This window comes from Scatophagus argus, chromosome 7, assembly GCF_020382885.2.
Source record: "Scatophagus argus isolate fScaArg1 chromosome 7, fScaArg1.pri, whole genome shotgun sequence".
NCBI classification, from domain to species: domain Eukaryota; kingdom Metazoa; phylum Chordata; class Actinopteri; family Scatophagidae; genus Scatophagus; species Scatophagus argus.
This window is the reverse complement of record NC_058499.1, coordinates 21,288,478-21,306,611: the sequence shown is the minus strand read 5'-3', so window position 1 is coordinate 21,306,611 and position 18,134 is coordinate 21,288,478. Positions and strand designations below refer to the sequence as shown.

The following is an 18,134-nucleotide window of genomic DNA, read 5'->3' as shown; positions in this document are numbered from 1 at the left end:
GTAATCAGTGTGAGTTTTCTCCTTCCAGAGGCAGCAGTAAAGTGCTCTTTCTGTGCAGGACAGCCTGAGGGGAAAAGACATTAGTCTCAAATTCAGGCACCAGAGGTGACCAGCGCCCAGAGGCAGATTTGTGTCATGGTACATTTCATATCCAACAGAGCGCTGTTGTTGAAAAACATTAACTCTTCTCAAAATAAGTCTTCAGGACAATAGCACACACGGTGTCCTGCAGCCATGTTGTTGGCTCACTGGACCACCATCCTTTTAGTCAGAAACGCTTGTCATGTCATCCCTTCTGTCTCGCACCAACACTGCCACTCTGCATGACTTGATGGAGCCCTGCACGCTGCGGCTGCCCTGTTTGGAGCTCACAAATGTCAAGCTGTCACTTCATCTGGGTGTCTTCCACATGACACCAGATTTTCTTTCAGCAAATAAAGCTAAAGTTTTCATTTTCATTTAAGAAAGAATAGTCAGTCTGGACATGCTGCCACCTGTCAGTTACAACATCTCCATCTTTCTTTTTTCTGTACTGAGGTGTTTACTTCCCACAAGTATTGTGTTTATGATGGCTGACCTTGCCTGACAACTGCTTATCAACTGTCAAAAGCTGTTTAGTTTGGTCACTAACTGGACAATAAGTTCACAGAGTTTCTTCAAAAGATGTATACCACGTGTCTGCATAACCACTGCTCTTTTTGGTATTATATTCCTAGTGAGGGAATTCACCTCACTAGGAATATAAAGTTAACTAAATAACTGCAGCAAAATGTAGCCATTTTAAATGCTTTGGTATGAGCTGAATGCAACCAAGATGTCAGTGACACAGAATAGATTGGTTCATTTTCATAAATGCCATAAAAACACTTTAAATTCTTAAAAACCTATTTTTTTAGACAAAGGCGAAATGTCATGATATAATGCTGCAAAAATGATCCACAGACAGCTTGAAAAGACGTCTCCCAGCACATTTCACCAAGTTTCCGTCAGTGTTTCCCTCGGCTTGCTGTGACCACATTATCCCAGTGTGGAGGGAAATCTGGCCGTGTGTGAAGGCCCTGACCAGAAGCTGGAAGCTGGTATTTAGCTGCAGGGCAGCAGAACTGAAGACACAGCTACAGTTTGGGGAGCCTAAAGTAAATCTCCAATGATGTTAACAGGAATGGAAGGACGGTAACTGTGGTAAAATTAGAGAAAGCGGGGGATGGATGGATGGATGAAGTTTATGGCTGCAATACGGGTAATTTTAAAATGCATGTAATTTATTGAAGTGCGGCAGAAGAATGAAGAAGACTGCTAGTTGTCAAAGAAAGCAAGCTGAAATTTTGAATGAAGATGCTGAAATATCACACATTTAGAGGAGGTGGAGACGTTGGTGTGAAGAGACAATGCTACAAAGTCCAACGGAAACATGTTCAGCGAATAATACGTGACTGAAACATCCACTGAAGCCTCTGCTCCACTGCAAAAGGGAAAAGATGCTAAAATATCAGATCTGCATGAAACACATTGCAATATTCAATGCAATGGTTCCATCTTTTTCTGCAATTTGAGCTTTGACTGGCACTCTGGTAAAGGTGAAGTAGGAGGTTCTGGAAAAAGATGAATGTTGAGTCTTATTCTCCAGTTATCAAGTACTGACAAAGCCCGTTTGAGCTGTCATAATGCAGCCTATGCGAGGACAGCCTCCCTGTGGTGTCATAATGCATCCTCAGGAAAATACGCCATGGGATTTAGAAGACAGTGAGTTACAGAGGCAGCTTCGCTAAGTGTTGAAATTGTTGCTACGTTTGGAAGGAAACCTGGCTACTTATCATAACCACTCCGAGCAAACCAGGTCCTTTTGCAGCCACACAACATTTTTCACTTACAATGAAAAGAAAAATGGAAAGAAATTAAAGATGTGGTGCTGACGCATCCATTTTTAGGTAAGCACAAAAACAAGAAATAGTTCAACTTAGTAATACGTCTTCTGCAAGTGAAGTCTATAATATAACTCTTCATACTTCAATCCACACTACAATTTGTGCAACCTTGTTTATTTTCCTGTAGCCCATCCATATCTAAGACACACAACTTTCAGAAGAAACCTGACAACAAATGTGTCAGGAATTTCCTGCAGCCCCCAGATGACAACTTCATGAAGCTTACAGCCTGTGATAGTCTTCCACAAGCCTCACTGAAGGAATTCAGCGGTGGGGCGGCACCGAGGACAGCCTCCCTGCGGTGTCATAATGCACCCTCAGGAAAATACGCCATGGGATTTAGAAGACAGTGAGTGACTGTGGCAACCTCACTAAGACTTCGTGTTGGACACATCGTGTGTAAAACGTGAGTCGGCTCCGTCTTGCAATTTGCCGCCGCGAGAAAGTTGCCTCCTGCAAAAGATGACATGTATGCAGCCAGGCAAAGATCGGAGGAGAAGCCGTGTTTGTGTGTGTGTGTGTGTGTGTGTGTGTGAACCCACACAAATTTCAAGGTACAGTGGTTCAAAGGCACTCATAGGAACTCAGCACATACACGTCCCTCCTTACACACACTTCCTGTTTATGGGATGAGACAAGTGTATGCATGAGTGGCTGAATTAGCAGCTTGCACTTTGCTGCATACTGGATTTAAAAAAAGTGTGTGTGTGTGTGTGTGTGTGTGAGTGCTTTTGTCATGTCTCGTATTTGTCTGTGTGCATGGGTATAAGATATGAGGTTTTTCAGTCTGCACGTGTTCAGGTCAAACTCACAAACCACTGCACAAGGTCTCTGTGGTGAGAGTGAAGTCCATTATGAATCTCCTGTGTGTGTATGTGTGCTCATGTGTGATAAGCGACAGGGTGGATATTGACCGCCATAAGCACAGTTCCCTTTTTTAATGAACTGCACTGCTCGCAGCTCTCACAGGGCCGTCAAGGAGTTCGAAAGCCTGCTTTGCATTTCCAACCAAAGTATTTGTTACATGTTTAACATGGGCGACAAAAAAGAGAATTATCTTAAAAAGCAGTGCAGGCTGGAAGTGTATTCTATTATTAAAGGGACAGTGCAACCCAAAATCCAAAAAAATCTAATTCAAAATTTTTTCTGCTTTCCTGTAGTGTTTTAATCCATCTAGATTGTTCTGGTGCGAGTTGCTGAGTTTTGCAGACATTGGCTGTAGAGACGTCTGCCTTCTCTTGAATATTATGGAACAACATGACCCTTCACTTGTGGTGCTCAAAGAACCAAAATTATGATTCAGTTACTCAGGATAATCCACAAACATTGGAAAAGTTACTGGGAGACTGAGGGCCTGCAACTGACAGTAGTTGGGTCACAGTAATATAAACGTGAGTCATTTCACTGCCAGTCTAGACACATGCACTGATTAAAACTGCAGTGGTCTGGATTTGAATGGATTTTTTAATATAGGAAGGGGGCAGGTAGAAGCTAAAATCAGACATTAAGCCGCTTTGTAATATCATTGATTTAATTAGTTCAACAATCAGATATGACTTTTTTTTTTTTTTTGCTGAACTAACTCTTTGAATAGAAAACAACACAACATCACAGATTTCAGTCTGGTGAGCAAGAAAGTTTTACTCAAACACGCTAAGTAAGTGTGATCAACCAAGCAAGAAGGATGAATTTGAATTTTGGCACCACCTGACACAACCTGATCATGGTTAACTTGCAGGTGGTCACTGGCTGCAGCTGGCAAATTAACTTTTAAAAGTTTAATCTCAGAAAATCCGGCTGGATTTCCGTGGTCTGTAATGGGCTTTGACACAATCTGAACTAAAACTCAAGAGTAACAAATGAGAGTTTGTGATAGCTAATAACATACGAGACGTAGCGTAAATACAACGGAGGAATGATGGTATCTGTGCTGTGCCAGTGGCAACCACAAAGCCAAAATGTATCTACAGGCCAATATGTCCAAAGGCTGATGATGTTGCTCCTACTGATAAGTTTCTGATCAGTTTACATCCAAGACTCCCTCAAACTGCCTTTGTGTTTGTGTGTTACATACAACTAAAGATGAAAAAAAGGGAACTTTGGAAATCTCTTGACATTGACAAGATTTCTGAGGAATACTTTACTAAAAAAGAAGGAATGGCTTTAAGCTAATGTAATTTCTTCACATTAAATCAAATTTACCAGAAGGCACACAGTTTCTGGCGATCAGATTTAAAGTGATAATGTCTCTATTGGTTAAATAACTGATGATTCTGTTTATGGTAGGCTCAAGAACTGGATTTGAAGGTTGCTGAGCTTCTTGCACAAACATTCTTGTGTGAATTTCAACATGTGACAGTAGGACAAAACATTTAAAAAAAAAATTAAAAAAAATGAGCTGTTAAGACCTCTAACCGACTTCCACACATGGTTTCAGTCAAAAGAGTTTCATTTCAACAAGGTGCTCACAGTCGTTCTGAGCCATGTCCCTGGAAAACCAACAGAGCTGCTTTTTAGTCTGGTTTCAGAACAGCAGAGACACAAACTCCTGTCTGATTCCATCTTCCTCTGAAGCCTTATCTTGTATTTCCTGGTTTGAGAAAACCATATGTACAGCACAGCAGTGTAAAGCTTGTTAAAAAATCATAGTCATCCGTGTAGGACTCCTGCCTGATGAAAGTGATAGTGATGGGAGTAGCTTGATCCGTCCTGTACCTTACTGATGTGGAGAATCTCTCCCACTCTTGGCAGTGCTCTGACTCTGACTCAGTCTGATGCATACCTCTGTGGACTCTTACTGAACAGCAGCTATGACATTACACAGTCTGGTGTACTTATCTAAAATGTCCATACCTCTCAATGTACTGCTATATCACACTTTCATGGTTTCATATTTGAGTGTGTTTGCAATAAACCCACTCTCTGTGATACTGAAGGATTGCAGGAGGTAAAAGAATACTGGCAGGTTAGTCTGAAATTAACACTAGGTATCAAGCATATCAAGCATCAGTGTCACTAAAAGATGTCTTACTGTGGAAGGACAAAGCAGTCAAGGTCGTTCATCACACAGTGTGGTTACAGTTTGCTTTGTCTCTATGTGTCCTCCCCTGTGTGTCACCCTATAAAGCTCTATTAACCAAATGGAGATGTAATGGTGGTTCTAGACCATGGCTGGGTTAAATACCACCACTCTTAAGAAAAGAGGCAGTGGTTACTTGTAGAAACAAACAAAATACAGCAAACTGGACAGCTCTTACATCTTTTCAGCTCTTACTCATTTCCTGTGGGAATCAGTGGATCCCTCACAGGGAGCACATCAGTGCAGCCAGCACAGCCACTTTGTCCCAGTGATTTCACCGTATAAGACTGGAAGATGTGTGCAACACTTTACCTGTTTGCTAAGCACTTAGTTTAACAGCACTATTTTAAGATCACAGTGTCACATCAGATGACTACGTAATAATGAATTTGTGCCACATGAATATATTGAGCACAGCAATTTAGAGACATGTGTATTGATCCTGCTGCTGTGTGATAGCCATGGCTCTGAAATGAAGATAAAAGGAGTCTACATCCTACATTTATTTGGTCAGGGTGAGACAGTGTCTGAAAGTGAATGTTTTGAACAAAACAAGTGAGAGTGAGCATCATACTATCATACTGAAGGAGTTGAAGCTCAACTCCGGTCGTGCAACAGTTAAACACAAAGAACAAAAACTCTGTGTATCTGTTTCCTCCTGTGCAAAAACATTTTTTCATACATTTCTGACTCAGACAGAACTGGTGGAAACAAAATAGGAATGCACAAAAAAGTTTACTTCCAATGGCTCCTTAGCACCTGGTACTATGGGGTATAAAACTGTTTTGTTGGCATATTTTAACATAGTTAAAAATGATATTGTTCCTACTGCCAGATCCATCCAGGGCAGTTGAGGCAAGAAGTTAAATTTAGATTATACCTCACAAATCTCCAACATCCAGTGACTAGGATGAGCTCACCTGAGACATAACTTAATAATCTGTACAGTGGTGCCAAGGATCAGAGCAATGCGACCACGCAGAGGAGGTGCAACACAGTCATCGAGCTTTAATCCGAAGAAAGTAACACTTCTGGAATTGTGAGCATCGCACCTCCTCCATCTGAAAGACGAAAAAAGAATATGAGGTGAATGTGGCTCTAAATGATCACACCCTCCCTGGCGCTTTTCCTTTGAATTTCAGTGGTGTGAGAGTGCAGATGCAAGCGAGGCAGGTGGCGAGGGGGGGGGCTGTAACTATCACAGGAACAAAAGTCACTCTTGCTTTAATATATAAACCCTTTAGGGATGAACGAGCAGTGTACATATGGAATGTCCACCTGCATCAGTGTTTACTCTTTGCTTGCTCTTCCTCTAAACTGCATTAATTTGCATTATCCTCAGGCATCTTAAACTGCAACTGGCAAGGAAAATTCAGAGCACAGAGCCAAGACAGGATTGATTCCTCTGTGCAAACGTCCCGGTGCACCTTGGTGTTACAGTGCGAGGGCAGCCTCAACACGCTGATGTCAACATGTTTACAATGACGCTATTCTTCATGCAACAATACTCGAGCTCTATAGGCATGTGGTGACATCCACATCTGATCTCACACCACTGCCATGCATCTTTGATGACACACCATACACGCAGACACACACACACACACACACACACGCACGCTCAGAAGTTCACCCTCCCTCCTGCAAATTCCCCCTCTTCAGCACACTGTCAAAATGGATCAACTTGCATTGACTCATAAAGAGACTACTAAAAATAAGACTTGTACTTGGCAGGATAGAAACAAACAATGCAGAACACAGATCAAAACACGACGTCACATGTGAAGAGACAGATCCTCCAAAGATGCATAAGCCTGACAGAAAGGAAGGACTGTGGCCAAGAATCCACTTTGTGTTTATTCTCATGCTCTTAATCGTGTGCATCTCACATCTAAGCAGCCCTGCAGTGTGCAAATGAATGGCTGTAAACAAATGTGTTAAAATATGCACTGTTTCATGACCTGAATCTCTTCCTCACTGAGCCTCTGTCTCAGCATAGCCAGTAATGTAACGCGGCACCAGCCAGAGAAGCCACCTGACACCTTCAGCAGAGGCTCAACTGCTCACTCCTGCGGAGCTAACTCAATGCGGAATCCACTCTAAAACTCAATTTGGACACATTATTTGATATGGAGCCCTGTCATGTCCAATAATTGAGGAATGAAATACATGCAATGGAATGAATGAATACATTTAGTCAAACTAACCAATAAATTGTGACATAACTTAAAAATTAACTCAAACTCTGCACCTTATTTTGAGATATTATTTCTCAGAGTGTGAGGACTCTCTTCTCTTTGGACTTATCTTATCTCTATATTTCCCCACTAGACTAATATGAAACTTCTATATCTTTCACAAGTTGTTTTCCACAAACAAATGTTGTAAAAGGAAAATTATTAATATTCAGAGTGGTCTTGTATTCAGGCCAGTATACAGCAGTAAGTCTGAATTAACCACTGTTTTGTGAACACTAAACATACTAGCTAACCAGCAAGACAGATTTTTGAGATCAATTATTACCCAGCATCAATTATTTCAGAGTTATCTTGGCTGCATGACGTGTTCAGTTTAAATTATTTATCAAATTATTTAGCAGTTCATTTGGCTGTCAGTCCAGAATAAAAGAGCACAAACTGCAAGTGATACATCACAGAGCCAATGCACTGAATTGTGACAACACCATTGTATTTCTAGAAGTATAAGAACCTTCAGAGTATCAGTAATAAACTCATATGACACTCACGCTGACCTTACAAATCTACTGAGTTAGTCTTCAATTCAATGCCAGTGAATGAAAAGGTTTTTTATTGCATGTATGCTTTATATCTTCCCTGCCTACCTAACGGTGCATTATCCTAATTCAAACCTGCATGTCGGTTCCACAGTCTGGTCTTTTTGTATCGGTGACAAAGCATAAACACATAAACACATCAGCCCCTGGCTGATAATGTAATCTGGCACCAGCTCCGAGGACCGAGCGGAAAGGAGGAGAGGAGTGTGCCAAGCACTCCGGCGGCTAAATTTACTCACCCGCTGTAACCCTGGAGCCTATGCAGATTCTATTAGCACTTCTGAACAGTTCAGTACACCATCAGTCTGCCATTCTCCATGTTAATGATAAGTGTGCTTTGTACCATACCAACATCTCTCTGCACAAAGAGGAGCTGCATGTCCATTGTCAGTCAGGAGGACCCAAAGTGCTGCATTAGAAAATCCTGGTGGTTGTGTCAGTCAGCACATACACGTGTGTGTAACAGTTTGCATTATCTGAGATTTGCAATACCTCTTCACAAACCCCAACCAGAGCAGATTCCCTGTTGTACACTGACACTATGACCTGATAGCTGCCCTTTTTCACATTTGCATTTACTGTACATTTTACTTCCCTTCATTTGCCTGAGCAACAGGTCCTGTGGTAGAAAGCACTAAACGGTTGGCTCAACTTTGCAGTGGCATTTGTAAAAATGCGGTTCATTTTCCATCTTTAAAGCTGGGCACATACAGGAACCTAAATTAATTAGGACGACAGCTTTAATAAGAACATGAAAGGCAAATATCAGACCTGCTGCTGTCTGTTTGACGAATGAAATGTCCATTCATTTGCATATATTAAAAATACTTCACACATTAATGCTCAAGTATTACTTGTTGAATTCGCTCAAACCTCAGCACTTAATGGCTAGTGAGCCTTATTTAGAGTAAGTTTGTTAGAGTGTTTGGACATTGAATGCTGAGGGAAAAGTAAAAAGGCAGGTTTACTGTGCTGAAATGCAGAATTCAAAGACTTTTCTTTTTGGACAAAGAAAATATTCACATCCCACACATGGTAAGTGTAATCTGTGCAGTTTTATATCTCTGCATCCGAAATGATGTTTTCCCCTCTCATCTGTATTAATTCAGCCTCTCTGATTAGCACCGTGTTCTCAACAAGCTCATCTCAAACACAAAATTAATCCTGGATAAACAATCTTTCTCTGAGATGTTTGATAATTTACGGCCCTTATCTTTCCAAGGAATGGCGTTCTCTATCGGGCTTTAGAGAGGAGCTCTCGCTGAAGATCACTGCAGTGTTAATCATCTCGCCGCTGCCACGGAGCGCGCATTTCTCCTAAATCCTAAGTTCGATTAGTGAGTGGTGTACTGTCCCATTTAGCTGAGGATAAAGGAAGGGTTTGTCCCACTTCTTAATGTGTGTTGATACTGATGTGCAGCTCTGAGGAGGATAATTAAAACATGGACCCATGGGGAATACTATTAGTCCTGTGTGCGCATCACTGCAACACTTTATCAATGAACAAAACCATCCTCTCCAATGGATAGTAAACAAACAAAGTGTTTATCTCGTGTCTGGAGGAAGAAGTTTGCAAATTCTGACTGACGTGAGAAAGTTTGTCCAGCTGACCTGAATAGTGTTGTTAGACAAATGACCTAATCTGATTACTAAATTTAGGTTGGACTTTATGAGTTGGTCAGAGAGAGATCTAAATGGGGCGATGATGCAAAAACAAATCAAAATGGGGCACTAACTGTCAATGGATTTGATGCCGTACGTACATGAAAAATTAGCACTATGAGCTTCTCATACCTTCTGGAAACTCCTGTCTCTCACTAAGTCACTAAAATGCACCTCTTTTGTCCAGTGGATAATTTGGCTTTATGTGCTACTGAGTTTGTCGATTAACCCAGTAGTCGATTAACAGAAGTCAACAGATTTAGCGTTGCTCTCCTGCACTCTCGGAATCATTGATGTATTGAAACTGGTACAGCTGATGAGATATCCTCCTCTTAAATCCATCCATTCTCCTTCCTTATCAAAACCCGGCCTCTTTTTATTAAAGAAAATACTTAAAGGATTTGCGAAAATCTACATTTAAAAGGGAATTAAAGAATATCACTACGCAGACTGATGATGGATGTGCAGAGCTGGATGCAAGAAGGCTTTTTCACACTGAGCTGCTAAAGAGGGAAGTTTCTTCTCTGTCACCACCTTAAATCTCTGTTTAACACACGGACATCACCACTGCTCTCGAAGCCAACTGCAGCCCAGTAAGCAGCTGAATACTCTGACGTCAAGAAGCATCGTGTCCAGCAGTTAAATGTTTAAAATTTACAGTATGTTTCATATTCATATTTCAGTGAGGAAGAAAGACTAGAAGAAGTTTTAACTACTTAAGTGAGAGTGTTTCTGACACAAATTACTGATTATTTTTAAGGAAAGTACATCAATATTGCTCATATAGAATAAGTAACTTAATGGTTCACAGGTGCTCTAACTAAAGGAGGAATCACTTATGATTAATGAAATAATTAGGTCTATTAATTTTCAGTGCCTTTCACATTAAAAACAGAAAAATGGAAATTGTTGTCTGCCAACTGAACACCGGAGTGTTGTTTCCACAGCCTGTGAGACACATCAGGGAGTTAAGGCTAAGGTGATCCTGTTTTTCACTGGGTGCTGATTCCGACCACGTGAATCACGATCTAATGCTCTAATGCTCACGTGATGACTTCAAACTTTCACCAAAACAACCCCACGCTGTGCTGACCTTTGATGTGCTCATTGACGACGCTCTCCAGACGGTCCAGCCTCTCGATAATCTTCAGGGTTTCCCCTTTACTGTCCTCCTCCAACTTTCTCTCCGCCTCGCCGCCGCTCTCCGCAACTTTGGGACCGCCGTTGGCCACATAGTTGGTGATCCAGCCGACATACAGGAGGCACACGATGTTGGTCATCCCGCTCAGGATCACACATGTCGACACCAAAGTTTTAGTTCTCCTTGTGCACAGCATCGCGACATCCCTCCATGGACTTCTTGTTCCCGACGCGCGCAGGCAGGTGGAGTGAGGAGAGGACGCACTCGAGAAATGTGTCCAAATCTAACTACAGCGCTGCGATGCTGTGGAGTCTAGCCTCGTCTGCGCTTTCGGGTCTTAGCTGAGGTTTTGCTAAAGCCTCCGGTGGCTTTAAATGCTTTACCCTGCCGTAATAATAATATTTCTGATATAATACTAAGAGGGAGAGTCCCTGCTGAGCAGCCGGCGAGTCAAGCTGCGCTCAGCCGCTGCAAAGCTGTCACACTCGGCGATGCAGCCCCCCCCTCTCCCCCCGCCAGCCTGTAGTCCTTATACAGCCCAACAGGAGGGGAGGAGGCGGGCTCTGCTCGCTTCCGTCCGCCCCCTCGCAGAGTACACGGAGGAGGGTGGTGGAGAGGACGGCAATGCAAGGAAGCTGAAGTGCTTTGACTCAGGCAGTGATGGACAGGCGGGCTGAGGTAACCGAACGAAACAGGAGCGTGACTGTCTTGGTGTGTGTGTTTGGCCGTGCGTAAATGTGTTTGCGGTACTCAGACCACGTCTGTGCGCGCCTGTGGTAGTTAGTGCCTATAGTTCAAACCCAGGGAGTCCCCAGCAAAAAGGGAGTCAATTGTTTTTCTCATTAAATTTATTTTTAAGTACCGCAACATAGTTACAGAATGGCTATGTTGGTTATGAGTTTAATACACTTTATGTAATAAAACATCTAAAAACAAAATTCTTACCGGATTGGAGCCACTAGGACAAAATCAAACGGGGGGGCTGTGGTCTTGTTTCAGTTAGTTTAGGGGTCCTTGATGTGAAAAAGTTTGGGAGCCACTGCTGTAACAGACTGGAAAAGTTATCAGAGGATATGCTGTGTGGTTATTCTGTGGCTGAACAGAGAGGAACAGAAAGTCTTACTTATTCTCAATATTAGAAAGTAAAAAAGAAAGAAAAAGTAGAAAGAAACAAAGTACATTATCTTAAATTGTTAATGCACTTTCAGTTATTAGTGGTTAACAGATTCCATGCTGTTATGGGTATCATTGTTTCTCTAAATTAAGGGAAAGGGCTAAAGAAAATATTAATAATGCCAAAAAGTCTCTTTCTTTTTCAAGTGAAACATGTTTTACTCGCCCTCACCACAATCATTTTTGTGCCGTCCCTAAGTGTGTGTATGTGTGTTTGTGTGTGTGTGTGACAGAGAGAGAGAGAGAGAGAATCTGAGTCTGTGTGTGTATATTGTAAGTAGTATAGACGCCATGACTTAGCTGTTAGCAGGTGTTCTCTACAAAAGCCTCTCATCAGCATTACTTCCCCTGCCTCCATGACTTTTTATGAACACCCACACACACACACACACACACACTTCTGATCGTTGGCCACCTAAAGTGTCTACCTGAGAGCTAAAGTAACTTCAGAGTTTCACACCACCAACAGATGGATCTCACAGTTAGAGCCTCTAGGCTGCCGCTTTCATCTTTGTCTTTCATCCACTGCTTCGCCAATCACACACACGCTCACGCAGATACACACGTACACACACACACACACGTGGCGCCGAATCGAAAACTCTCCATTCACCCAAGAGCACTCTGGCAGATTCAGCCGACTCACATAGGGTATAAATAATGCATTAGATCTGAAATATTAAGGCTCTCTGCTCTATGCTGCTTTCAATCTTGTCTAACTGTCTGTCTGTCTGTCAGTCTGTCTGTGTCGCTAAAAAAGTCAGCAAAGCAATGATTGTTTTTTGTTCCAAATGTGCGGCATGAGGAGAGACACTTTATTTTAAGCCTTGGTAAAGAGGGTCATATCTTAACATATGTGGAAGGGAACCTGATGAGCCTCTACAAGGCAACCAGACTATCAGAATATCAAAGTGACTCCGCTTCTGAGTGCCCACTTTTATGTAGTTAAATACCTGCTCATATGCACTAAAGCCTGTTCACACAGAATGACTGGCTCTCTACTGCCTGTCTTGAGCCTGAAATCCATGTCTCATGTTTAGAGTTTAAGCAGCTACGGTCAATATTTTTAAAAATAATAATGTAAGAAACAATGCGACAATATGCTTGTAAATATAAATTTAAGGAGACTTATCACCTGCAGCGCCTCTCAGCTTTACAGAGATCAGTTCAGCAACAAATGTCCGTAGGGTTGTGCTGGCTTCCAGATATGGTGCAACGTCTACCACTTTGGTTGCATGCTGTAATTGTGTTATCACAAGAGAAAAAAAAAAACTTTCCAACCAGAACAGGGTATAATATGTCTGCATGGCATGGCACATGACAAACGGAGCTTTTTGACTGCATATGTGTTCCTGCCCTTGAACGCTGTTGACTGATTACGCAACTACTGTACCCACCTAGCAGGGAAATTTGATTCATGTAGATTCAGTATTTACAGTCTGATAATATTAGATTTTGAAGCTGCTATTTGTAAGGAAATGACCATTACTCTGAAATGAATGTCACATGTCAGGTACAGCATTCATCAGGATCTCTAGTGACGTGACACACGTCATCATGAGAAGATTTAAAGGCAGCCAGGGGAGCCCTGCCAAAATATCCTTGTCATTTTGGTGTAACGTTTAAGTTTGATATCAGTGGACACCATCTATCCAATTCTTCAGACAACATTGAGCGGATTATGTTGGGCCATGCCTGGCTGCAACAAAGGGCTTCATTAAATCAGTTTGTGGGTGGATCAATTGAAAAGCCCTCTGTGTTGACAAGTCTTTGCTCTGATGGAAAGGATGAGAGCAGTGCCCCCCCCCCGCACCCCCTCGTGCTGCAAGCTAATAACACAATCAGCTCAGATGAATGACATAAAGGAATGCTGAGACGCACGGGGTGGACGACGGTCCAAAGTGCCAACACTTATTCTAAGTGCTTAACTTTTTCTTTCTCGGCTTTGACTTGCTGTGCAAAACAGGATTAATGTTAAATGAAGATAAAACGTGGAGTGTTTTAGACAGGACTGGTACATCTTTGAGTTTTTAATGAAACTGCTGTTTTATCAAGAAAAAGCACTTTAAGAGAAAGACCTTTCATCACCTGCAGTACCACTGAACTTAAACATGAAGTGAAGTCTTTATAACCTCCTGCACTTTATATCAGCATTAGATGGAAAGCTTTTACTTCAAAATGGCAGCGCTGCTACCTGAGCACAGGGGCAAAGCCAGTGAATGTTGGAATGAAAGCGAATATCCTGCACATTCTCAGGTTGAACTTGTCAAAGGCCTAATGGCAATAAAAGGTGTCAAGTAATGCAACCCTGATTCCAAAAGTGTCGAGATGCTGTGTAAAATGTGAATGAAAAAATGCAGCAATTAAGATTAAAACAGCTTGTTTATGAAATATGTTATATATGAAAAGTCAAGGTGAACCGAGGAGGTGAGCTTAGATTCATACTTCAGAGTTTCTGACATAGACTGTGTAGTCCTTTTCTACTGTGGATTAATAAATATTTACTGTGCCTTATTCTGTTATATGTTTAGTATAATTCATAATGTTATAATCATGTAGAACTGGTTGTTTGTCTCAGTACTGCACACTCTGAGGGAGATAGAAGCGTCATACATAGTAGGAGAAGGACACCATATCTCAAGTGACTCTGACCGACAGGCGAAGACACTGATACACCACCAAGCATTTCTCCAAAGCGACGTACAAGTGAGGAACAGTCCGAGCTTCAGTAGATAAAGATGGAAAAGCCATCCAAATTACATATGAAATAAGGGCAAATAATAAGGTAGCAGGTGTGTGAAGCAGGGCAAGGGTGCATAGAAACATGTTTATATTAAACAACATTTAGATTAGTAGATGTTCTTGGAAAAACTTAGGTCGGTAGGTAAGTTTTTAAGAAAGACCGGATGAAGTTGGGTAATTCACCGTTCCACAAAAGGACCCCACAGGAGATGAGTCAGGGCTGACGTTTCCTGCCTCGCAGCGATGGCAAGGCCACCCCTCCCCTCTGGCTTGAGTGGAAAGGTGCTGAGACTAACAGCCGGTGTTATCTTAAGGTATATATAATGATGTACTTCCTTGAGTGCTTTAGATCCCACTTGGCATTTGGCTGAAACAGACTTGTACTCTGTGGTGGGATCTCCAAAGATCTTTGTTTCTAAATAAATAACTCTGTTTTAAGGCTATTCAGCGACTCTGTTTTAACTCTCTCACATCAACCTACTCGGGGAAGCAAGTGTGCTTCAACACTACCTGGGTTGTCTTTTTGTTTTCAAAAGAAAAGGTCACGGAGAGCAGATCAGTGGCCCCGCATGATAGATGTAAACAAGTATTTACTGGGCTGGATTTACAGAGGAAAAAACATTTCTATGATTATTTTTATGAAGATTTTATGCTTGGTTGTCTAAATGAGGGTTGATGTGATGCATTATTCTTTATTAACCACGCATAAGACGGCAACATATACCACAAAGCATTAAACAACTCATTTGTCTTTCCTTGTGTAACTACAGCAAAAGTTATAAGCAAAATAACAATAACAGAATTGTTTAATAATTAATCCATAATGAAGAGATAAGACATGAGACAAGATCACTGGATGAGCACTCCTGCTGAAGTTCAAGTCCTGGTCATAACTTTAATAAATGAATAAATATAAATAATGTACAATGAATAATGTGACTGCAGCCAGGCAGGTAGAGTCATGGTTTGATCTAAATGCATGTTAATGTGCTCACAATAACATAATAACATGTTGATATTGAACAAGCATGAAATGACTCATGTTCACCAGTTTAATTTAGCATGTCAGCATGATAATGTTTGCTGATTAGTACAAAACAAATGACAGCTGAGACTGATCAGCATGTCATACGTTTTACAGCTAACAGGTTATAGTTTTACAGTCATGGTAGATAAAACATGAGTGTCTTTAGGGTTCCGGTGCCCACCCCAGCCTGAGTCTGCCACTGACTCTACCCCAGGATCCCTGAGGAAAAAGTTTTTGCCAACAGGAATAAGCTGACAGTATGACATGGCTGACTGTGGTCCAAATTTAGCTCCTATTCTAAGCAATAAGAAGTCACCTTATGGTTAATTACATATAGGCCCAGAAGACCCAGACACTTTGTGTCACATCAGATCAGCTCAGTTTGAGGTTACAGAAAAACCACAGGCAAAGCAGTCTTCACTATAGCAACTGAGCAGAGAAAGTTACCCTGAACACAATGTGTGTGTCTTTAAAGGACTAAGAACAGGGTGGTTAGACACAAGAAAGAGCAGATGAGTGACAATTTCCACTTGAAAACAGCTTGTACAGACAGGTGATAGATAAAGGGAAGATCCAGAGTGAAGAAACATGGTTCTTCAAAACGGTGCCAAGCCTCACTGGATGGTTTGATATGGGATGAAAGCAGTGATGCTGGGAACAGTCTTCACCTCTGAGCCCAGCTCAGTACTTTTGGAGTGATGTGTTAGACAGCGCTCAACACTCATCTATCCTACCATCAGCTCAGTACGATTAAGAGAATATATTTTAGAAGAAGGCTGTTCACCCAGTGTAAAAATCCAATGTGACCAATGTAATGTTGGTTGTCTATTCAAATCCAGAAATGCAAAGAGCATTTTCGTATATAGTCAGTATATCATCTCAGACCCCTCTGGTCCAATATTTCACATTATAGACAATGAAATAGACTTCAGTCAAGAAAGCAGATAACATTTCAGTGTGTTAGAAAAATGTTTTGTAATATTACTCATGACAATTAATTATATTTACTAATTTGGCAAAAGCATTTCTCCAAAGCGACGTACAAGTGAGGAACAGTCCGAGCTTCAGTAGATAAAGATGGAAAAGCCATCCAAATTACATATGAAATAAGGGCAAATAATAAGGTAGCAGGTGTGTGAAGCAGGGCAAGGGTGCATAGAAACATGTTTATATTAAACAACATTTAGATTAGTAGATGTTCTTGGAAAAACTTAGGTCGGTAGGTAAGTTTTTAAGAAAGACCGGATGAAGTTGGGTAATTCACCGTTCCACAAAAGGACCCCACAGGAGATGAGTCAGGGCTGACGTTTCCTGCCTCGCAGCGATGGCAAGGCCACCCATCACTCACTGGCAGATCAAAGCAACAAGAGGGATCATTAATGTCAGTCAGGTAGGGGGTGTCCTGCTTAGCAGCCACTCTACAGTGTGGTTGAACTTGAATTTCATGTGAGCAGCAACAGGGAGCCAGTGGAGCATAATGAGGAGTGAAGTGAGGTCTTGCTGCATACATAAGTTGCTACACTGGTTGACCACTGGCTGAACAATGTGTTGGGCCTGATCTTGTTGATGAGAGAAAGTTATGCGCTGTGCAATAGTTATGGCGGAGTTAGTGCTTTTCAGAATCAGAATCAGAATTCCTTTATTTATCCCTGGAGGGAAATTCTTGTTTTTACAGACATTGCACATGCAGTATTCCCGACCAAGAAAGGAGAAAAGTGCAGAGTATAAAAAATAGGATAAACTTAATAAAGATAGGATAAACAAAACTAAAATCTCAAAGTACAGGTATTTACAAAAAACTGTATTCAAATTTTTAAGAAAATTTAAAATACAGGTATGTACATGTGTAAAAAGCCAATATGTACATTGTATATATACAATGAGTGTGTCCGTCACAGTGCTGAGTTTAACAGTTTGATGGCGACAGGCAGGAATGATTTCCTGTGTCGCTCTGTGGTGCATCGTGGCAGTAAGAGTCTGTTGCTGAACGAGCTCCTGTAGCCGATCAGCACATTGTGGAGAGGGTGAGAGGGAAAGTCCAGTATAGTTCTTATTTTGGACAACATCCTCCTCTCAGACACCACTGTCAGAGAGTCCAGTTCCTCTCCCACAACATGGCTGGCCTTCTTGATGATTCTATTGAGTCTGTTAGTGTCCCTCACCCTCAGGCAGCTGCCCCAGCAGGCAACGGCATATGTGATGGCACTGGACACCACCGACTCGTAGAACATCCTCAGCATCGTCCTGCAGATGTTGAAGGACCTCAGCCGCCTCAGAAAGTAGAGGCGGCTCTGGCCCTTTCTGTAGACCATGTCCACGTTCTTGCACCAGTCCAGCTTGTGGTCTAAGTACACCCCCAGGTATTTGTACTCCTCCACCACCTCCACAGTGTCCCCTTGAATGTTGATAGGGGTCACTGGAGCCTTAGTCCTCCTCAGGTCCACCACCAGTTCTTTGGTCTTTGTCACGTTGAGCTGTAGGTGGTTTTTCCCGCTCCATGTGACAAAGTTGTCCACTACCGTCCTGTACTCTCTCTCATCCCCCCCAGTAATACACCCAACCACTGCAGAGTCATCAGAAAATTTCTGAAG

At 41.9% G+C, this 18,134-nt stretch overlaps 1 protein-coding gene across 1 annotated transcript in view; it reads right to left on the bottom strand.

Annotated features, from left to right (window-relative positions):
• The window catches only part of galnt18a (UDP-N-acetyl-alpha-D-galactosamine:polypeptide N-acetylgalactosaminyltransferase 18a), a 122,428-nt gene extending 111,155 nt beyond the window's left edge, over positions 1-11,273 (bottom strand). The window contains exon 1 of the mRNA XM_046394070.1: positions 10,554-11,273. Within this exon, the coding sequence (XP_046250026.1) occupies positions 10,554-10,797 (244 nt within the window). The 5' untranslated portion in view covers positions 10,798-11,273. The remainder of the gene's footprint in view (positions 1-10,553) is intronic.
• Between the last annotated feature and the right edge of the window lie 6,861 nt (positions 11,274-18,134).